The sequence below is a fragment of the Melospiza georgiana genome, chromosome 8 (assembly GCF_028018845.1).
Source record: "Melospiza georgiana isolate bMelGeo1 chromosome 8, bMelGeo1.pri, whole genome shotgun sequence".
Lineage (NCBI taxonomy): Eukaryota > Metazoa > Chordata > Aves > Passeriformes > Passerellidae > Melospiza > Melospiza georgiana.
This window is the reverse complement of record NC_080437.1, coordinates 30,035,057-30,059,510: the sequence shown is the minus strand read 5'-3', so window position 1 is coordinate 30,059,510 and position 24,454 is coordinate 30,035,057. Positions and strand designations below refer to the sequence as shown.

General features: G+C 34.6%; 1 protein-coding gene across 2 annotated transcripts in view; it reads right to left on the bottom strand.

Moving 5' to 3' along the window:
* The window catches only part of ATRNL1 (attractin like 1), a 429,920-nt gene that overhangs the window by 209,986 nt on the left and 195,480 nt on the right, over window positions 1–24,454 (bottom strand). For both annotated transcript variants that reach the window (XM_058028925.1, XM_058028926.1), the window contains exon 25: window positions 7,346–7,407. In XM_058028925.1, coding sequence (XP_057884908.1) covers window positions 7,346–7,407 — 62 coding nt within the window. The remainder of the gene's footprint in view (window positions 1–7,345; window positions 7,408–24,454) is intronic.

The following is a 24,454-nucleotide window of genomic DNA, read 5'->3' as shown; positions in this document are numbered from 1 at the left end:
CATATATCCCCAGAAATAACTCTTGCATAAAGTGATTCATGAAAGTCACATAACTTCCCTTAAAATTCTCTTCTTACACGTTCACAACTACCAAACTTATACAAAACAGATTAAGAGCTAATAAGAAATATATATCAGCCTTCTAATCTGGTCCTTCCAGACTCAACACTATATTTGGTAAGAATGAATGGAAAAGAATATCCACATGGAATTTGTTTTACTTTGTCATGGTTAAAACCATGATACTACCAAAAGAATGCTTAAGTCTCCAGAGCAGCACATTAAAAATTACTATTAGAAATATCATGAAAATAATTTTCAGTCAGAAGGGCAAAATGAAGTAAAATGACAAACTAAGACTTCAATAATGGTATAAATAAAGCTTCACAATTTAAGCTCTGAATGCATAATGGGAAAAGGGAGATTGAAGTATCAGTGGTGTCAACTGCATTTTATATTAGTTATATTTTAAAGTAAGCAGTAGCAATGAAATATAAATATAATATGGATTAATTTATTAGTCAGAATAGCTACTATTTTTTGTGCTAAATAATTTATTAATATATATTCAATACAGAAAACCAAATTAATCCTTCTTCTCCCAAGGCATAAACTCCTATAACAGTTTAAAATCATCTCTGACAACTGCCTTTGCAAAGCCTGGGTTCATTGGTCTTTGCTGTGCAATGAAGCATCAACAATCTTCTTGAAAGTAAAGAAGAAAGAAACGTTTGAACAGGGAATTTGTAATTAGCAGAAAAATTATTATGGAAAAAAGTATTGGCATTTTTTTCATTATGTACATGTGCCACAATGTTATAGAGGATGGCGGGGAGCATTAAATAACTTTATTCAATAAAATAATTATTAAAAAATAACTACAAAAGAAGTACACATACATTTTTTAGATTTCTATTTTCCTACATACATAATTCATGCATACATCCACAAGGCTCTGGGGTTTCTGGTAAATATACCACAAGCTGCTATAGTGAAGTATGAATGAATGATCAATCACACAAACAGCCTTTATATTCAACTTAAAAGGGAAAATGGATGCAGTGTACACCAAGATGCTATTGAGAGATCAACATTCCCATTTAATCTGCCAATCCAATATCAGATTAAAGTGAACCATGTAAAAGGACTCTGAAATATATTACACAATAAAGCTCTAGATGTGAACTTTTACCCTCTGTGGTTCTTCCTTTCACCTCTTTGAGGTAACAAATAAAAAAGATTTACAATCAAAACTATTTGATCTCATGTAAAATGAAATTAACCTCCACTGAATAAACAATATCACACCCATGAAGCATATGTTTCTTTAGTTATGGAAAATACTTTAATGTTTCATATAATTTTATGTGCTTGCCCTTCATGGGTCAAATGCTCCATATTTCTCTCAATAAGTGATATTGCATGTGAAAAAATAATAAATAAAATTTATATGTATTTTCCACTGAAATTCTGGACAAATTTAGCATGATAGACTGAAATATAATGAAGAAGTTTAACACAGTCCAAACAACTTTTCCCTTCCATCTGTAACCTTGCCAATACTTTTTCCAAAGAGGCAAATATGCTAAAATGTGTAGGTGCAAAAATGTCACAACTTTCCTTATTAAAAGTCCTGTTAAAATTCAATTTTCCTAGGACAGAGCAAGGATTTTTAGATTTCCAGGCCAAAGAAGCATCATTCAAGAAGAACACTAAAAATTCTGCAATTGAACTGGATAAAGAATAAAAGCCCCTGATTAACCTCAACCTGATACTAGAATTTCAGCTACTAAAGACTGAAAACATATTAGGAAAGAAATATAATTTTCCAAGTGGTGAATGTTTACCTAAAATATCACCAAAAAATTATTGAAAACATAGAAAACCAACTATGATATAGACCATGATTGGGCCATATATGAGGATTAAATTTAGATCAAAAAATTCAGATTAAAAAATTTAAATAGATTATATAAGTAGTTTAGTTTTTACTCTGTAGTTCTTAATGTAGCTTTTGGAGTTCACAGTAGCATTTCCATAATTTTGCTTCTTATTGACAAAACATAGTCATCCCTATTTTGGATTGAACAGATAATTTAGAAAGACCACAAAACCTCCCACACAAAAGACTTCATTTAGTACCAAGCAATTTTACTGGAATATTTGCATTAATATTTCAATACAGAAAATAAATTCCTTTATTTAAGATGTCTCTTCTAAAAAGGAATAATCACATTTAATATTTTCGGATGTATGAAATTCACAGCATAGCACGTGGTCTAGCACTGTCTTTTCTCTCTCGCTGTGATTTATTTCAGCTGAAAACAGGGACCTGGAATATTTCTGCCCTGCCATGAGAAGATTTCTCATTTCTTGGCTGTCACTCAGTGCCCAGCCCATCACACCGACCTGCCTGCAGAGACAGGCGGGCACGGGGCTTGACAAAGCTGCTTGTCACCCGCTGTAATGGGCAATGACACCACTGCCTGAAGGAAAACACTAATGCTTTTGCTTCCTTTATTTCTTGTTATTGTTTCCCTTCATCAGCTTTCACCCCACTTCACAGTATTCCTCACATCTGGGAGCAAACTCCTGAAGTTAACTTTGCAACAGGTACATGTCATAAGAAAACTGAATTCCTTCTCTTTGGAATTAAAATGACAAAAGAAAAATTTCAAGTCCATTTATCACAGATGAAAACCTGTTCTAGTTCTTTTGCTTAAAGTACAGTGGACTGGAGTTTCATTAAAAAGTGACCAGGAAGGATTAAGCACTCTAGAAGAAAAATTGCTGTGAGCCCTGATGCTGTTGAAGACTAAGAAAATAACTGACTAACTGGATTTAAGAAAATACATCAGACAACGTAGGGAATCAAAACATAAACGCAGTATGAATCATCTGCGATGCTTCTTAGGATACAAAATCCAATGCAGCTCTAGAAAGACACATCCCTGAAAGCAGAAAATGCCAGAGTTTCAGGAGGCACAATGAACACCTCTCACTGTATTTGTTACATAAAGGAAGAGAGACTTTCACACTTTAACTGCACTGCCCTTAAGGAAGGAAGAAGCCCATACCTGTTTTATACACAGGCGCATAGGCCTTCTTCAGATATGTGAGCCACTAATTTGTGTTTTGAGAACAGCATCTGTTGAAATTGAAATATGGTGAGCACTCACACACACTTCCAAATGACTCAAAGGACAAACAGAAAGATGAAAACCAGGAAGGAAATAATGGAAAACAGTTCTGTTCACTGACAGATTAAGTGACTCATCCCTTGTTTTGAAGAGCAACTGATCTGGTGGTACTAGGGAATCTCCTTTGCCTGCAGGCCAAAACCAAGTGGCTGCCTTCTCTGGAAATATGAACACACCAAATAACTCCACAGTGATGACAAAGTTTCTGTGTGATTCAAAGAGCAGAAGAAAAAAACTACCTTCAACAATTCAAAACATTTAAAGAAAGGAAACCCAAGTCAAATTGCCCACCACAGTACAAATGTGCTTTTCCCAGTGGAAGTCAAACAGCTCTGTGCTTCCAAGTGAGGTGAAAACTTTAAATGCATCATTAAGTAAAAATCAAATTTTATTCTAGCCTCAAAAGTAAAATCCGTTTTGCTATGATAACTTGATTTTCATATTACTATAAAATATTCTAATTTGTATTTATAAGAGTTCTGGATTTTCTGAGATCCCAGCCGTGGTGGATGCGATCTGATCCCAACACACTGGTTTTTGTCTTTCTCACAGAGATCAATATTCGATCTCATACAGATAAGCACTCCAAAATCCAGCACTAATTTTCCATCCTTCATTCTAATAAGAACAAAACACAAAGGCAGGCACACAGACCAAAGGATGCTGGTAAAGAGCAGGATTCTCCCATTGCAAACTCACCCCCAGGGTGGTGGATTCAAGCACTGCAGCTCCCAGGAGTTCTGACACTGCTGAAATGCAGCTCCCCCCTCCCACTGCAGGCAGCACACAGCCCTACATGTGGACTTAATAAATCTGGTTCTTCAGCATCTGCTGCAATTCCTGTTGTAGCTCATGCTCATCTTTACCAAAATACCCATCCTCTCCTTCTGCAATAAGCACTGGGTATATTTTGAATATTGTTTTCCCTCACACTGCTCACAGAAAGATTTAATAGAAGGAATGTGCCTCTGATCCTAAATGACTGTATTTTCTCATGGAATTTCTTAAAGCATACACAAAAGAAGGATTTTCAACTTTCAAAGAGTCCATATTAATACTGCTCTACTTAATAAAACCTGGAGATTCTGTAATTTATGACACTATGGAGATATGTTAGAAAAGTGACTAAAATATTCTATTCAGTCAATCAGCTTAACCCAAAGTACCAGAGGCAAGAGATGTAATAGTTCTGGGAGCTCAGAGAACATGCCTGATGAGTTAATAGCTGGTACAATGCATTTGGAAAAGGCTTTAAAAACATAGTTCTGGCACTTGCTTATCATTTCCTATTACGATTATATTAACAGCTAACCTTTGTCATCTGCACCAATTTCATGCTTGCCTGGTTTTTGATTATGAGATTTAACCACATTTCTTACCAGAACTTATGCTTCAAATTCTTAATACAAATAATTATCTGGGAATTGCTTGAGTATTGCTATAAATTCACAGCTATAATTTTATTTAAAGCAGGTATAAAAATCAAGTGTTTCTTAGCTCTCCAATTAGGATTAACTCAAATCAAAGATAATAAAAACCAAAAAATTATTGAACAATCAATATTCATGGATGTTAGATGTGATCTAAAGAATGTTTTCGTAAAATAAAGCTACTTATGAAATGTCTGAAATGTCCTAGCACCTATTTAGCTAAATCCACATATTCATGTAAGACTTATAAACAGTGCAAATTTCTATATCCCTTAGAGTTTCAAATAAAGTGCCATACTTTAGGATATTGTGGGTTTTAGTGGTACAGGTAATACAGAAATAGACTTTCTTTAACTGTGCATACTGCATTTCTTAGTGCAAGAAAGATCATTCACATTCACTGCCTGTGAAATTTTCCAGTGAGATCTGTACTTCTTCAAAGGTGGAAAGAAAAGAAGTAACAGATTTCACAATTTTTATGATGGCTAAAAGTCTTCAAGGCACTCAGCACAGCAACACAGATGCCACACTCTCTATAAGACAGTTTGGAATCTCTTACTACTCATATTGCATTTTTATTCTTAGAGAAAAGGTCACTGAACCAGTACTGAAACAAAACATTCCAGCAGAAAAAGAATGAAATTAAATAAGTGGAGGTTTTTAACACTGTGTATCACAGTCTGAAGCACAACAGTTTCAAGAATATTCTGCTTATTTTTTTCAACATAACTTCTATTTATCTTTATCTTATCCTAGACTGTTTTTCTTCTAGAACATACAATATCAGTATCTTGGTAGATCAAGCATTAATTTCTTCAAAATCATACATTTTCTGCTTTATTATGTATAGTTTTAAATAAATTCCTTACACAACAATGTTTTTAAAACAGTTCATCTTGATACAACAGGACAGTTCTAAAAATGCCTGTTTTGATGCAGTAAAATGTTCATTTCATCTCTCAGTCTGGAACACAAAAGCTACAAAGGAACAGTTTTAAACTATACTTTTGCCTGGTTGTTGAATCACAGTTATTGTCCAACGGGTCTATTTGCTGCTCTGGCCAGGCAGGGTGAACAGCATTTTATCACAACCTCCGAAATAGAAATGTAATACTGGATGGGAGAAATACAAAGGCAGGTTTACCAAAGCATGTTGAAGTATGTTTTGTTATCAAGTACATTCAAATTGTCTTTAAACACAATTATTTTCTCTGTCAACAATCTTAGTAAACATGGCCTGGGTTATTATTATTGCTACCACCATGATTTGCCACAGTCACAATACACCTAATTCCCATTCAGCAAACAAAACAAAACCCCACAAACAAACTCAAACCCACACAAAACAAGAGACAAACAAACCCTTATTAAAATTATTCTTTTAGTCTACAAACTGTTGACATCCTATCTGTGCATTTACCCAGAACAAACTGGATGAGACAGACCATCACACTTGGAGAGATAATTCCATGTATCCACGGAGATGGCTGCACCACCAGAGAGCCTTCAGTTCACCCTTCCTAAGGCTGCACCAGGGCACAGAGCACCGACAAACTGCTCCTAGTTTACCCCTGCTATTTGTGACAGGATCCCTCTGGTCTGTTGTACTTGACAGACTTTGATTTCTTCTATATGAGTTTGTAAACTAAACATTTGCATAATCATCATAAGTTATAGAACGTACTGTCTCCCCAGGAGAAAAAGAGAATAAAACCGCAAAACACACACACAAAAAAACCCCAAACACCCAAAACACCACTAGGCTGACCTTTAGGCAATCAGCATTTGATTGCTCTGTTTGTGGTGAAAGAGGAGAATTGGGATATTTTATATCACCTACTAAACTCCTCCCCATTAGCCAATGCCCTGGGTATAGAAAACTTCAGGCTCTGTTCATTTCTGTGCCCTTTTTGGCAACAGCAATAAACAGGATTTGGACCATTCACAGTATTTAAGAGTCTGATTCTTTAGGTACTGTTCCTCAGAGCAAAGTGATTAAAGTCAACAGAGAAGCCATACTGTGAACTTGTGAAATAAAGTTTTGGCCTAAAAATACAGAAAGTCTGATGAACAGACCTGTCTGACACTGTTCACATTTTGTGTACACTTCATGGTTATTGGGAAATATCTCCACAGCAAGATTTCAAAGCACTGTAACTAATCTGTGTATATTCAAGTTTGTGACATTTTATAAGATAGCTGAATGTTTAAGAAGCCTTTCAGTGGAGTTTTGTTCACATTCTAGAATAGTTGTTCATTTGCAGTTGAAGCCCATCCTCGCATTGCTGCCACAACCAAATCTCAGGCATCAGCTACTGCCTTTCACAGTCAGTCTCTGACACATGAAAGCATTAGTAGTGACATGCTGTGTTTTATTAAAAATAACAAGCTATTGAGCAGAGCCATCATTTTAAATAATACCATAAAAGTGTTTATAGAAAAATCGCACATATGAATTAGAGTTTAGCTGGCTTTTCCTATTCATTGTAATATATGCTACAAACCCAGCTAATCTTCATGAGGTGTGAGGACTGTACCACTGAATTTGAAATACACAATTATATAATGCAAGATTCCAGCAGCTGCCCCTCCACTGGTGCAAAGTTTGAAGGCCTCATTTCAGGCATTTCTCAAGATTCAGAAACTGGTAAAGATACTGGTTTGATGGTAAAGTGTCATCAGGATTTCAGTCAGAAGACAAAAAAAGCAATTTACCTGAAGAAGGTGACAAAGAACTGCACCAGATCCATGATAGTATTGTGCTGTGAGAAGGCAATCTGCAAATAAAACAGAAGTAAATTACAACATTTCCAGACTCAACAGCTCTTTTTAGGCGAGGGCTTTATGGCTCCATGGATGATTACTTTCAAGTGTAATTTCAGTCTAGTCTGCACACACCTGCATTTATGATAAATTGAGATGAGCAACTAATTCCCATATCCTCGCTGGTATCAAAACACAAACAATGGAATATAATACTTTTACTGAAGTAAACTTAATAGAAATATCCACTTACTAGGAAGAATAAAAATAATATAAAAAATATTAGGAAATCACATTGTTATAAATTGTCTTGTTTATAGTCAACTGTTTTAACCAACACCATCTTCCATTTTAATAAAAACACTGAAATGAGGTTTTAGAGAAGACAAACAACATAGAGCTTAAAATTAATTTATTTAAAATATTTTAATTGTATAATATTAAAATTAATGTATATGTTAATTTAATTTTTATAAAAGATAAATCCAGTGCATAATAAAACAGTTTCAAAGCAAATTACTTTAAAGACAAAGTAATAAATATTCTTTTGGGCTACATTTTTATAGCCTCACCAGAACATGCATTAGTTCAGCTCCTTGCTGTAATTTTTGTGAATATTTAAGAATTATCTCTAAGACAGCATAGAGACATTCACACTTGCATGAAATACAGGCTATAATTATTTTTGTAAGTAATTTTTGCTAATGTTAAGAACATTATTTAATATTTATGTTATATCTACAAATATCCACAAGTCCCTGTCTTGCTCAGTTTTTCAGCGTATAATTATCAAACTAAAGATACAGAGAATCTTCTACTTTGAATTGTACAAAGTGTTTATCTAATTATATTTACACTCTTTTCAAATAATTGTTGGGTTTAGAAATCCTGGTGCATTTAAGATCTGATCTTGACTAGTAATTACACCAAATGACTCTGAATCCCTTTCATAGCTTACTTGTGAACTTTTGAAATGATAATTCATGATACTGAAGAATTTCATTTTTTAAAATTTATTTTATTTTATTTTATTTTTATTTTAGACCAAAGCTATAATGCAAATTTCGGTAATAATAGTGTTACTGTGCCTTGTGCCAGCCAAACCCAGCTAAACATAGATCAATTACCTAAAAGATAACATCTGAGAAAACACTTCTTTGGCCCAGTATAAAGGGCATTCCAAGCATAAACAATTGTTTAAGCACACTTTGAATAAAAATGAATGCTTTACAAATTAATTTTTTATATTTTAAATGCTGTCTGGATTTACTTCAAATTCTGTTTAGTACTCAAATTCACTCCTGGTGTTTCCATTATGTTTTTTACAAGTACCATACTTTAGGTGATGAACTAGCAGAAGGAGAAAAAAACATGCCAGTTTTGACAGAGTTCACCTTTTGTGACCTGAAATTCTCTTTGTTGAAGGAGCATTTTACGTTACTACAATTATTTTCATTTGAGGTGTCAGAATTCCTTAACGGCCCCCTGTGAGTCTGGAAACAACTCCAGTCTGCAATCAAACCCAGCAATCTGATCACAATTGTACCTGGAAAGTTTCACCTCAGATTTTTTAAAAAAGCAAGCAAAAAAACTTTTTTAACAATACTGGCCAAATTGGAAGACAAGGCATTGTGACTGCTGGCAAATCCTTTATAGCAATTAAGGATTCAAAAGTCGGATAAGCAGCAGGATATGCCAGAGAGCTCCGACACAAGGATGCACTGCAATCAACATTTCAGGTACTTCTTAAGTTTTCATATTTTGGTTACACACACAATATAGGAAATACACATTACACTGAATAATGATGGATGGAATAGGTCTGTTGAAAGAGGAACAATTTCTGAACAAAGATTTTTCCGGCCTTCAGAAGTTAATGCCTGCAGGAACAGATTCATTTTTTCCCATTGCTCCAGTTCATCTTTACCTTGACTATCATATCCAGCAGCAATAGAGTCCTACAGAACAATAGGTCAAGATCTGTTCCACGACAAAAATGAGACAATCTTGAAAAGTCTAACTCAGGGAGAACTTTCATATGGAAATAGCTAGCCTGCCCTTAGAACTTTGTGTTTTAGTTTAAAGATATAGGTGTCAAAAAGCCATCTCCACAATTCTAACACTACCAATTGTGCAAAAGGAAAAGGAAACCTAGGCACTAAATCCAAATTGCACATTTGCAGAAAACAGGAACCTAACCCATGAAATGTTCCATTCATTCAAATAATGTACATAAAAAGCAATTATAATCTGTGCTCTATTTCATGACATTACCCACTAAAGCAAACTCCTATCTGCTCAGGCTCTCAAACCATGAACAAATATTTCCCTTAATACACTTTCTCCATCTTTCACTGTTAACAAATTAAAAATGAACAAATAAGAGAAACTAAAATAAATACATGGCAAAACTCTGATAGAAGGTCTAATTATTAAACCTTGAAACGTAATGCAATAAGGTCAGACATAACCCAAACTAAACTGCCTGCACTGTGTTGATTATGCAGACTTAAACCCTGCAGAATTATTACTTCCTTCAGTATCATGAAAACCATAATTTAATTTCTTCTTGGATAAAACTATTATACCCTCCCACACTGGTGCTAGGTATGTACTGAAGCAGAAGAAATGGATACCAACTGAACATAAAGGCTGACATTTTGGTGTCCAACATCTTTCATACTGTTTTGACTGACAATTTCTTACTGAGACAACTTCAGACAAAAAAATATAAAAGTCAGCTGAGGAAAATTGTTTAGATCACTACATTTTTGTGTATACACAAAAATGGGTTTTTTGTGTATACACAAAAATGGGTTTTTTGTGTATACACAAAAATGGGTTTTTTGTGTATACACAAAATTTTTTTTTCAAAGAAAAATGTAGAAGACCAAACACTGTGACAATATGGAATGAGGGTGCTAGAAAATTTAAACACATAAACTCTACATTTACATTTCATTGCACAAAGTGAAGTTTAGCTACCTACTCTGTAGAAACATGAGTGCAGAGACCCAAGTATAAACTGTTTTAAAGACATTATAATGTCTTTAAAGCATTACACAATAATTTTGGGGTGGGGAATGGTACCTATGGATATCTTCAAACTCAGTGAATACATGACTACTGAATAACCAGCAGTTACAAATTAAAGGATACTCTGATTTCTTCATTTAAATATAAATAAAATCATAAGTACAATTATATTCTGAGATATCTTTAGAAAGAGCAAAAATGGTTCTGACTCTTCCGTCCCATTGGACTTCAACCATGAAGAGTGGCCTGCAAAAGTGACAGATGGATGGCAGGAAATTGTCCATTTCCTAATAGAAATATTTAACAGGCAAAACACAAAATATCTTTTCTTTTCCCTTGGAAAACAGAAATTCCAAGAGAACATATTATATCTAAATAATTATGTCTAAATAAGAGAAACATTAAACTCTTGCTGGCTAAAAAAGCCACACATTTATTCCATATACCGGCCTTCCTAGAACGCAATAAATTTTGAAATTTATCTGAATTTTCCCATGTGGAGTATATCTGATCTGGTCCCATGTGTGAACCTCATCTAAATTAGTCAGCTAGCTTACAACCATCAGCAGAGATAGGAAGGCACTTCATAGGTGAGTGACTCTAAAATAGATGTGGAACTCTCATAAATTGGAAGGAATTGCCCTATGGAGCTGCCATTTCTCTCCACTAACAACACTGGGATTCTGTGATTAGTTTAGGTTATAGACCTAATGTCAAACTTAGAATATAAATAATATTAGGTGAGATAAATTTCTCCCATGGTTTTTAAGTACTCACTGGGTATTTCTGTAAAACAGTGTAATGATAAAACAGGCAAAAGCAATATTTATTGTTGGGATTAAAAGATCTGAGAAGCAATATGAAGCTAAGTGGCTGTTGCAGAATCCTCCTTCCTTCTGCTGTGTTAATGCCTGTAAAGAATTCAGTCTGATGTTGACAAACAGTCCTCCCAGATGATAAGATTTAGTGATAATGAAACTTTCATACTGATAACATAAACAGAAAATGAAAGATAACAAAGAAATTCAGACTTCACATCAAGATTTGATAAACAGCTTCCTCAGATTATCTCTGCGTGCTGCAGCCCTGTCTCTTATGCTGGCACACATTACATTATCAAAATATACACCCCTTCATTTCTCAAAAAATGTAATAATTACAGGATATTATTCCACTATTTGGAGTCATAAGAGGCTGAAAGACAATCTAGTTTTGTATTCAAGTAAGATGAAAGACACTCCTAAATAAGGTTATAACAGCTGAACTTTTTTTCCTACCTAATAGGCACTTTATCTATTAAATTCAATATGCATATTCCACTTCTTTATTCAATTCTGTGCTTGTGTACACGTATGAAGAAACATATATCACACAGAAAAACCCAACATTAATAAACTCCAGGAAGTGAAGGAGATAATGTGGGGGAGGGAACTGTTATTTAGCTTACAGTTTTACTCAGCATGCAAAGCATTTTCATAATGATTCATATGGACATTATTAAGAAATTGAAATATTGAATATTGAAGTCAATGAAAGAATGGAAGAAAATTAAGAGACATAGACAAGAGACAAATTACACGTTTCAAAGTTAAATTTAAAAAAAGATTGAAAGTAATTGGCACAAAGACCTATAGTACTGAAAAGTTATTTTAGACATAAATCTTTGCAGGATTGAGTTATCCTACAAACTGTGTAAAACAGCAGATTTCTAGACAACATCTTTCAAAACTCTGATTTTTAAAAGCCTGCCTAGATTAAATGGACAGGAAGAAAAATTAGAAACAGAAGTGAAGGGAATGAGGTGAGAGAATTTGTCAGGCAGAGCTGAATGATTAAATTCTACTACAAAGAGAAGCATTGCATGACAATATGGTTTTGTTTGTCAAGCTACATTAAGGAAAAGCCATTTTTGTCACTTGCTAGAATTGAATTTTCCTTTCAACCTCAGGTTTCAGCCTTCTTGGTATGCCTTCTTCTGACATCTTATTATGACTTGATAAATTAAGGAGTTTCCCATTAGGAAAGCTGCACCTGTTACGGAATGTGCTCTGATCATCCCAGAGTCACAGGAACATCACAAACTGAGGCTGTTCAACTTCCCACTCAAAGCCAGGCTACTGCCAGCACCAGGTCAGGCCAGCACTGCCCTTTCCAGGGTAAGTTTTGTAAACCTCCAAGAGAGAACATTCCGTGGCCAGTCCAGAAAATTTGTTTCAACACACCATTGCTAATACAACGAATTTTTTCTGACGTTCAATCTGAAACTCCCAAGGTGCAGATTCCACTTGTCCTTTCATTCTGAAGTTTATCAACAGAAAAATGTCCTACATGCAAGACATTTTTAACCTTTTCTAAATAAATTAGTAACTTTACACTGAGCTATTTGAATGACTGCAGAACTCAATATGATGTTCATGGCACTTAACATTCATGTGTATGCGTATATGTAGAAACATATATATCAGAGATGGAAAATGTGCTGCTAAAACAATAAGATTTTTTTTTTTAATTTCTCTAAGTTTTTTATTTCTTATATCTACAGTAGAGTTGGTTTTGCTAGACAATCTACCAGTTAACCAACTGGCTGGTCTCCAGCCTAATAAAAATGATAATAAAATTTTTATAAGGCTACAAAAGCTGAATTGTTAAAACTTATGCAATGTTTGGTTCATTTTAGAAATCAAATACTTGGTTAGAGAAGGCAAAACATGCCCTGAATTTTGCATAAAGATCATGCCATTCAAAATAATGTATGCAAAACCCATTGTGAGATGACAAGAAAAGGGCAAAGCATTTTCTTAAACATGAAGAGAGTAATTTCCCAAAGTTTATTGTTATAAATGTAGAGCATGCTATAAAGCTGTTGGAGCTGTGAAATAAAAAATTTTGTATTTGCAATGGCACTTTTCTTGATTACTGTGGATTAGCATATTTATGAGGTTACTCAGCCTCAGGTTTAAACCCACAAATCAAAGGTTTATATCGGCATGGGTAATGGATTACACAGGAGTCTCTGGCCTACGATATCCCAGAGGTATCTGTCTTTCAGAAGATTTATGTATATAATACCACTTTGTAGAAATTACACCTTCTGATCTTTTGCGTGGTGCTTGGTGATTCCCCTCTCTAATGTCTAAAACAACCAAAAAAGCAGCAGTCTCAGTCAGCAGAGGAATTCATTGATGTATTTTCTTGTTCTCCTCCTCACCTTTTGATAAGGCCATGAAAGACAGAGGCTCTAATTCCTTGATGTACATAGCACTGCTACAATGAGAGTAGAAGTCACTGTGAGCATATTTAATGCAATTACTTCTGAAAAGAGGAAGGAATCTGCATTCCAGCAGTTACCCACAGCACTAACACCTGAGTTTTGTTCATCCTATGAACAGCTCTGTGATAGAACACAGATAAAACTTTTTAAAGTCTCCATCTTTCTCCACAGGTGAGTGCTGATTACATTACTATCAGTGGTAAATACCTACTGACTTCCTTTTTGCTTCAGAGAAACAGAATTTCAGTGCAGAACACTAAGACAAGAAATGGAAATGCTTAGTCCAGCCTCTCATGAAAGACTAGCCAAAAGAGAAGTCAGGTAAGCATTTTCAAGACTGTGTGTACCCAAGCGAATCTTTTTGATCATCATTGAGAAATGATGACAATGGAAGACACCAAAATCTCATGGAACTCTACAGAGAAAGTGGTCTTCAGCTCTATTATTACTTCAATCTTTTACTGAAGATCCACATCTCATAGAAAAGAAAATCAAAGTATGCAAAGAAGGGCAAGGGAGTGGCATTTACATGTGCATGAGAACAGAGAGGACACATAATAACCGATATAATTTAGATGAGCCAACATAAAAAAGTATGAGGAAAAAACTCAAGACAGATTAAGCTCTCTGTATTGAAAGTTTATTCCAAGGAGGAGAAGTGTGGGGGTTTGGATGTAAGGCATGATGTTTACTTATCTATACAAGGGGCAAGAATATTCTAACAGATTTTCTGCTGAAAGAACAAGAGACCACACTAATGTGAAAATATTAATTCCTTCAAATGAAGGAGAAGTGGTTGGCTAACCTAAGAGGCATGCAGCATACCAAGAAAGAAACTATATAACACATAAGCAAGAAAATTAGTTCTATGTTCCTTCTTGAAGAGGTGATCAAAATGCAGAAATTGAGAACTGAGACTTTTACAAAATATAAATTGTGAGGATTAACAGAATAAATTGTGATTCAATTTTGTTATGTTAATTTTACTCTCATTTAACTTCTATTGATCACTTGAAACTGCTAGTATAGTTCAAGCTGTAAGAAATTTCAAAAAAAAAAAAAAAAAAGCAGATACAACTGTCAGCTTGAGACTTCACTCACCCTCATAGTACATTCTGTAGAGCCAGGATGATGGATCATTGACATATCACTGAGGATATGCTGTCACAGTCAGAAGAGTATTTGTAAGAAAGTGCAGAGAAATGTGTAATGGAAATGGCAGAAACCTTTTTAACAACTTGCAGGAATTAGGTTGGGAAAGGTGGGTGAGTATCTGGGTTTCAGGAGGACTCAGAATGCTGTGAAATCAAAGAGCAGGGCCTGCTCAGCTGAAACTGTTCTCCGAGAAACAAGCCCATGCTGCCTTTTTGGTAATGACATGCTGGACTACACTGATAAAAACTGGCAACAGTCATTCCCAAGAAACTACAGCATATGTACCAAAAGTTTTGAAACTGAAATGTAGAAATAAGAGCGAAATGTATGAATGTACCACCTAGAACGGTGATCTGGAGGCTGCCTGCAAAGCTCAGAATGAGCTCATGGACAAGCAGTAAGGAACTTCAGTCAGATTTATTTTAATTCATACAGGCCCTATTGTTGAAAAGAAAACAAATATTTAAAGTTGTCAGCACTGAGTGTACTTTTTATTCTCACTTTTTAAAAACTGGATTTTCCAGTATAATTTAAGAAGCTCTAACTGTTTAATCAGGCTTGTGCAAATCCACAATAACAATTTGTCTGTTGAACAGCTTTAACAAAATCAAAATCCAAAGAAAATAAACACTTTTGCAACTAGAGCACTTCATGCCTTCAGAGAGAAAATTTAAAATAATTTCAAGAGCCCTACATAAATATGATGCTAGCCTGCACTCTGTCAAGACATGGGTTGTGCTTTTTCCTTTCCCATGTTGAATACTTCATACCAGCTTAGGGCAGAAATGTTAAGATCTGCTTTTGGGGGTGATTGTTCAACTATCAGGATTTCTTTTTTCATTTGAGTGGGAAGAGAGAGGGTATCTGCATAGATGAATGTGATCTCAAAATAGTGAATATCATCTTCTGGAAAAACAAGTATATGAGTCAGGACAAAGATCCTACGTGCAAAAAACTTCCACTCAGAAAGATAAACTCAGTTTCTGTTAGACAGACCTTTACTTTGGAATTCTGAAATGCCTCATTTGCTGTTCTGAATCTATACGGCAGGGGAGTAAGGCAATAAGAAGAAATTGATTTAGAAGAGTAAGTCTAGTAAAGATCAGGTATCTTGCAGCCTTCCTCTATGCCTCAGAAAAATTATTCGTTTTTTAACTAAGGAAACATTTCCAAGTGCAATCTGGAAAATTTGAGGAAATCCTCTAACAAAAACTTTGTTTCCTAAAAAATAAAAGCTATAGAGCATAGCTCTGTAAGTCCTGCATGGACAGCTGTGGGCTCAAAGATTGATTTTAAAAACAGTGCCCAAAAGATTTTTTAATAAGAAAACAAGAGAGATGATGCCAACATATATCAGCTGAGGGAAAGACACATAAAAAAAGTGCCCATGTTATCAGACATCACCAAAGGAAACAGAAGAAATTACTTATAAAAGCATCAATTATTCACAATAATTTTAGACAAAATTTCAAACAAAATATGGGGTGTTCTGCAGAGAGCTAGGAAATTTGAGGTCTCTATTTTCTCCCATAGCTACCAGTTTTCAAAAATTGGCTGAGCTGGCCCAAAAAACCACAAAATCGTTTTGATAAGCCTTTAAAGGAAGAATTACTTTCCTGAAATTTGAAAAAAAGTAAAAAGGTTCTGCTTAAAAACAAAGCAAAAAAAGTGAACACTTGGTTTAACCCTGAAATATTGTTTCTGCAAAGTTTTAGAAACTAAAACAATTTTTCTCCAAAAAATTTCCCACAAAATCATCATATTTGACAAACTCCAATTATTTCACTCTATAAGCCTGACCAGGCTTTTTTAGGAGAGCTATGCAGGGCACAGAGGAACAAATATTTTAAAAGACAATTCAGACTATCTGGCTCCAAGTGCAGGAAGGTGTTGAAACAGTGAAGTTAAGAAATTAAAATCATACTCTTTACTCCCTGCAGGGTGAACTTCTCACATAAAGATTTTAAAGGTATCTATCTTGCCAACAGTCATTTGTAAGAAATATCCTCAGAGTATTCCAGGAAAGATTTTCAGTACATTTTCTGGGACAAAAATACAGCAGAAAGATGTCTTCAACTAAATGCAATGACTACAGTCAAAAAGAAGGGGTTTTTTTTTCTCCTAAATGATTACAGAAATTCCCCAGACCATTCCAACACCCCTTTTTCAAATGAGAATACAGTCATGGTTTTCACAGAAACAAGAACATACATATAAAAAAATATAGATTTGTATATTTATAATTTCTGAGAACAAACACTTAATTGGTTTCTAGCTGCAAGTAAGGGGTTTTTGCAATTATTTTATGCATCTGTAGAGGGCTTAATGCTGATTTATGGTGTTTACTGAATCTTGACTTAGCCTGGTGGGAAACAGTACAAGGAAACCACACAACTATATTCAAGGGTTACAAGTGATTTCCACAAATGAGGTATTCTATACTGCAAAACTCTTTCAATATAAATCATTCTCTGTAATCTATTTTTTAAAAACACCAAGCTAAAAGTGGTTTATGTACCAATTGTCTTTTTAAACTTCAACCTAAACCCATTCAAATTGAAAAGCAGGAAACTCCATTTAAACATAAGAAATATTTTTTAGTGCAAGGAGGATCGAAGATTGCAGCAGGCTGCTCAGACAGGTTGGGTATTGATCCTCAGTCCTTGGAGATATTCAAAACCTGATTCAACAAAGCTCTGGACAACTTGCTCTAGCTGACCCTGCTTTGAGGGGTCAGACAATCTCCAGATGGTCCTTTCCAACTCCAAACATTCTGTGATTCCAGAATAAGCATGATTATTTCCCATCTCACGGGTGTTAGTACAAGTTATTAGGCCTCTGTGTCAGTAACAGAATAAAAGACAGAAAAACGATTTCTGAAAGATTTAATTTCCTCTCCATTGTTCCAAGGCTGGCAAGCCTAAAAATGCTTACTTGAAATAACAAATGCTACCTAGTTCAATGTATTGTACCAGAGATTATTATGCTTTTTCTTAATTTTAAAGCATAAAATACATCGTGCAAATGTCTGTTTATATCACAAGGAAAGAAAAACAGTAGCAACTGACAGACACTCAAGTTTGCTACACCAATAGTTCCTGAGATAAATGCCCTGATTCTGGAATGATGATAAATACTTTGATGTAACATAAGCTATATATTTACTGCAACACACTATTACAGTAGCACCAGTCTAATGCTTATAGTTGGTGAAGAGGACTTCTCTGCCTTTTCATTATTGGCCTGAAGGACTGCACTGGGAAGTGTTATCTACTCAATGATTCCATCTTTGGACAATACCATTCATTTCATCTTCCAGAGCTTTAATAAGCCAGAGCTATTACAGTTTTTAAATGATCTTTCAAAAAAAAAAGTTTATTCATTCTTAATCGCTACATTTCCAACCTTGGTCTTTAAAAAACCCAAAATCAATTGTTCAAATCTGCTTAATATCCTTCCAAAATTAACCAGCTGAGAGATTTTAAGTGTTCTGAAATTGAAGCTTAATGAATGTATTACCAAAAAATCTGTTTTCCCAACCTTTTCACTAAGAACTATATAAAATACAAACTGGTGTCTGCTATAGTATTTACATTATTAATTTTTTACTATTTATTAACTTCTTTGTTACTCTGATGAAAAATCTTAACGCCAATATTCAATCAAGTCTCTACCATAAACATTCCTGATGCCTTTTTCCTATGAAATGAAGAAATTCTCCTTATTTTCCTTTACATCTTATCTACTGAAATACTATCCATAGGTTGTAGTGACTTTTCAAGGTCACCAAATATTTGTTGTGCCACAATTTAAAAGCCTGATAGGAATCAAAGATACCAGAACTCCAGGGCAATTTCAGGTCAACCTCTTCTTTATTGAAAGTTGATAGGTTTTGATCTGTTTCATGGGCAAAGTCATTAGACCAATATTTCATCTGAACACCCTTTAAAGATGTTGGGTATGAAATGTAAGAATTTCAATGGAAGTGGAAGGCAATTGAAGCTCTCAAATTGAGGGAAAATCTTAATAATTTTCCATAATTTTTTCAACATAATTTAGCATGAATGTTTTTCCTACTTAAAACTCAAACTGCTGACAAATTCCAAGATCAAGTATTTAAAAACAATTAACATGTTTGGGATCCAAACTTCGAACAGATAAGAAAATACTTGAATAAATTGTAATAAAACTGCACAATGCACTCCTTAAAATATTCAAAACCTAATGTGTTTCCCATAGATAATTCATATTCCCAGTTTCAGATTTTTATCCTACTAAATATTATTACGTCTAAGTACTTGTAGTTCATCCATAGGCAAAAATTATCTACTAAACACCAGAAAATCTCTCAGAAATCTTTACTGCCGTGGATTGGACTGTCATAAAAAGCTGATTTTCTGAGAGTGGGTCTTGCACATTTTAATCATAATTGGGTATTTGCTTTGAGGAGCAAAGCCTGAATTCAAAGATGAGGCTGCAGTCTGTAAGCAGATCAACAATTACAAACTGAGACTGGAGTTAAAAATCTCAGTTCTGGAACACTTAAAATTAACTTTTTTAATCTGCACTTTGTATAATCTCCAAAGCACTAGCAGCTCCATCAGACTGGAAGAATGAGAAACTGCATCAATTTGGCCAAGAGCAGAGCTCTCATCCATCTGTTTGGGAGTAAAAGTCTCACTTGATGGGTCAAGAAACACCTTACACCTGAGTACCTATTTCAGATGCAAAATTGCTGGGTTTATATATATTTTTCTATTAGACATCCAAAGGAGAAGCTCACTGTTTTATAAAGAATAAAGATAATAGCTACATAAATGTTACAATATTTAACTTGTTGAAAGAAAAATTGCACCTTTATTTTTTGAAGTCTGTTCCAATGCTGCACTTATGTCATATAACTGAGCTTGGTTTAAAGTATAAGTATCCATAAAAAGGTGATATGATAATATCTTGTGCTAATGGTGCCATTATCAAGCTATAAAATGGTGCCATTATTTTGCCCAACTGTGTGGCTTCATGCCCAAGGCCGTTGTTCCAGTTGGGAAGAACAACTCACAGTAATATGGCATATTATGAAATTTCCCTAAATATGTAAGAGGTTTCATAAATGGAATGCATTTTTGTAAGCCACACTATTATGTAATAAAACAGTCTCCTGATTTATGTCTGAGAGTAGGAAATCATGTCAAACCATCCCTTTCTAGGACTCAAAAAATGAAATATACATTTTGAAAGCTAACTAAAATGGAAAAAAGAAGTTGATATGGACCTCATCCTCAAATACCTGCCATAAAAATTATTTCCCACACATTCTGGAAGCAAGCCAGTTGTCAGAATTTAGGGTGACAAATGATAAACAGGTCAGTGGCCAAAAACCAAAATTCCTTAAAGCTCTCAAGACAGCGTTCAATGCATAAAAACCCAGTGATTATAAATACAGCTAAATATGCCATCTGCAACATTTATCCTTCCTCTTGGATCCTGTCTGGTTTATGTACACAAACCATAAGACACCTCTTACTTTAGCATTCTTGAGAGTCACTGAGTCCCAGCTTTGTCTCTCAAGTTCAAGAAAAGATGAGCTGACAGACCTGCAATGGCATCTTTACAAATTCATTATTAACATCTGGCCAGTTACTAGTTTTGTACTTCAAGCATGATCATTATTCTTCACGCTCACAAATTGAAACTGCAAAGGGAAGAATAATTCTTGGCATCATTCTCACATAAGAGGCAAATCTAAATTATGACATCAGTTGCAGATTGACTCAGTAGTAAATTACCAAATCCAATTTACTCAGGACCTTGTAATTTAGTTTCAATCTAATTTAATTTAATTTTAGCTGTGATATATAAATGTTGATTAGTAGACTATTGCATAAGAATACAAAGTATTTAAGTTTCTTAAGTTACTAATATTTAAGCTACAGTAGTTTGGGGGGGGGGGTTTGGCATGCTTTTTATCCCAAAGGCAGAACAGAACAATATTAAGAACCACACAAGCAAGTGTTAATAAAATTAAATCTGCTATCCATGCCAATTAACTCTACAACATAATTTTCTAGAATTGAAAATAATTCTCCCTTTGCAAATAAACTGAGCTAGAAATACACTCCATAATTTATACTGACATGGGCTTATCCTTGTCAAAGATACGGCTGCAACTCCTGCTCTTCAGAAGTGATGGATACTTATATTTGAAATTTAGATTTCTCTATCATGCGATTATCACTGAGAGATCTTACAGACTTCTCTGATCTTTTTGTTTTTGAGATCTTCCAGCACTGAATGAAAGCACAATGAAAGGACACTTTAAAGAACCGTGCAAACATACACCAAAATGTCATCTGTTTTATTCCCTACTTTTGCTATGTTGTACTTACTGGTCTTTACTTCAAGTCAGATGAACTGTAAAAACTAAGCTATGAGAAGCTGTAGTTAACACATTTTCACAAATAAAAGAATGATAAAAATCAGGATAAACCTTTCAGTAGCAGGCATTTGCTAATTACATAGTTATACTTACGCTAAAGCTACAAAGGTCGATTAAAATAATTCATCTGGCAACCTAGCTAGAATTTCATGCTACAATATTCACTAAAAAATTAAAAATTGTCATGAAAACAGTCAAACTACATTATAAATTCTGCCCCTGGGCCACCTCCCTTGACCTGCTGGCAGCACCCTGCCTAACTCAGCCCAGGTCACCTTTCCCTTCTCAGAGCACGTTGCTGGCTCATGGCTTTTCCTCCCCAGGTGCAGGATTTTGCAGTTCCCTTTGCTGAACTCCATGAGGTTCCTGTCAGCCTGTTTCTCCAGCCCCTCCAGGTCCTCCTGGATGGCAGCACAGCCCCTTGGCATAGCTCAGCCTCCTCCTGGCTTTGTGTCCCCAAAGAACTTGCTGTCCCATTATCCAGATGAGTCCATTAAACCTCATAGCACTTTTCCACAAATTATTATTTCACTTACAAAGTGTTCCATAGGAACAACCCAAATGGACAGACTTAATTTTACCTTTGGATAAATAGACCTGCTACAATCTACTGCACTGACACTGAGGTAATTCTGACTTGTACAGGGAAATGAATATGGAAATGTATGGAAATAATTATGTAAAGGAATATACTCCTTATATATTTATATATACATATATATATACTTACATATATAAATGAAAAGTAAATGGCATCAGGAAAATGTGCCACATTCAGATTGAGATATCTGTATCTGCCACTCAATTTATTATCTTCCTAAGCCTACCACCAATTTCCTGACATATTTTATTTCTAGTACAATAGAATAGGCAAGAGGAAGGTATTAAATAAAATAGATTTAATATTGTTGAACAAGTTTATTTGAATACTGATGCAGTCCTTGTGAAAAATTAAGTTCAGGCTTTCAGTTAAATCTGTTTTGTAACTACATGAAATCTGGTTCTGGTGAAAGAAGGATTAGCAAACTCCTATTGCAGAAAACTGATGCTACTTTGCAGCCAATTTTTATGGTTGTGTGATGAGGAAAAGCAGTTCTATACTATATAAAATCTATACTTTTAGTGTCATATGAATCTAATTTTTCTAGCAGACATGTCTCATACAAGGTCAGTAGATAAGCACTTTCTCAAAATGTCTTATAAGCTTCCTAAATCCATAGTTTCATTTTTTCTAACTGAACAAACATCAACTATCCTTTTTCTTGAGAGAATAAAATGAACAATAATTCCATATACCATTTTTTTCTATTAACTGCACTCAACCCTTTATAAAAGATAATGGATCTTCTGCAGCATCAGAAAGTAAAAATAAGGAGTTCACACATAAAGTGATCCATGAGTAATCAATATGCAATATTCAGGCTACTCATCAGAGCCCCCAATCAGAGGAAGAATTTGGTTACATTGAGACATGACTACTAAGTCAATGATATGGGTTTGAAAACAAAATACACAAGAGACAGGAAGAAATTACCCTAAATTAACAGATCTCTAATGCTAAAGCTAGATTTTCTACAAAAACATACAATAATGCTTTTAAAAGCTGAACTAAAAGGTTTGGATTACACATTTCCCAAGTGAAACAATTTCTACTCAAATTTAAATAGTATGATTTAAACATCCCTTTAAAAGTTAAGGGGAAGAAACAGAAAAAAAAAACCTCCCAGCATTCCAATATTGCTCCAGCAGAAGCCAAAGCAGCAGATGCTGTGGATGCTGTACCTGGCACACCCTGCAGAGCTGCACTGCTGAGGCGTGGGCACCACCCAGAACAGCAGCTGCTGAAAGGCAGTTTGGATTCCTAACAGGGAAAAGAGCTGAGAAAGAGGAAATTTCCTTTTCTTGACTATTTACAGTTTTGATTCAGGACAGGGAAGGCACCACAGTTATTCTTATCAATACTAAAAAGATGTTCGTGTTTAATAGCCTTTGCTTGAAAGGGAAACTCTCTAAAGAAAATGGTTGGAAGTGAGATTGTTGATGGAATGAGAAGAGAAAAATGCTTATTTGATAGCAGGAAAATAATATAAAGTCTACTTTTCTTCTTGAAAAGATTTTAGCATGTAACTTCAGATTAGAAAAATATGTGTAACTACACACAGCAAAATGATGTGTAAACCAGAGCCATTACAAATATTCTGTTTGTACAGACAAGAGATTATTCAAAGGGAAACAAAATAATCAAAAAGAATATTTTTTTACACTAAACATCTACAACCGTTGCCCAGAAGATTAAAGAGACTTCTGTTCTGGAAGGCAAGATGACTGATGAAGACAGAAAATTCCTTTGTTCTTCCTGTTCCTGAATATTGGAATGCTTCACTGAGGGAGTAAATGTGTACATAAATATGGGACCACGTTATTACAGAAACCCAGAATTAGAACATGGAAATTTAAGTGCTTAAGCTTTGTTTTGAAAATTTCCTTGATGGCTACGAGGTGCCAATAGATCACTCTGACTACTGGGCAAGATGGAGCCCAATGGTACAAAGAGCTTACACTTGGAACCTCTGAAACTGAAACAAAAATAAATTACCTCCCTAATTAGGTAATTGAGGATTTAAAATTCTAATATACATATTTTAATATACTACACTCAGTTATATAAAAGTAATATTATCTCTGATTTTGATGTAAAAAAATTTTGGGTCAGGTCTAGGCTTTTCACAAGGTATTTTATATGCATTTCACATCAGCTATCTTTGCAGAAAAAGGATGAAACAGAGAAACAGTTTACACTGTTAGGCAGCAAAGCTGTCAACATACATGAAAACCAAACCAGACAAGGACATAAGAAAAAGAATGTTCTATTTGAAAGTCACATTTGGTAGAAACACAGCACTCTTTTGCTTACCATGAATTTTCCTCACAGCTGCACTTTTACTAATCCCAAAACTGAATTTCGCCAGTATATAAGTTTAAGAGTTGAAATTAGACTTCTAAAATCTTTTGATTATAAAAATTGCAATCAATAAAATTATAATAATTCTTATCAACTCTCATAAAATTTCTTCTACACGTTTCCATGTCTTTCCTTTTTTTCCATTAGCTTTTTCAGGACAAGAGCAACCCCAGCATAAGACCTGAAGGAGTCTCCACTCTA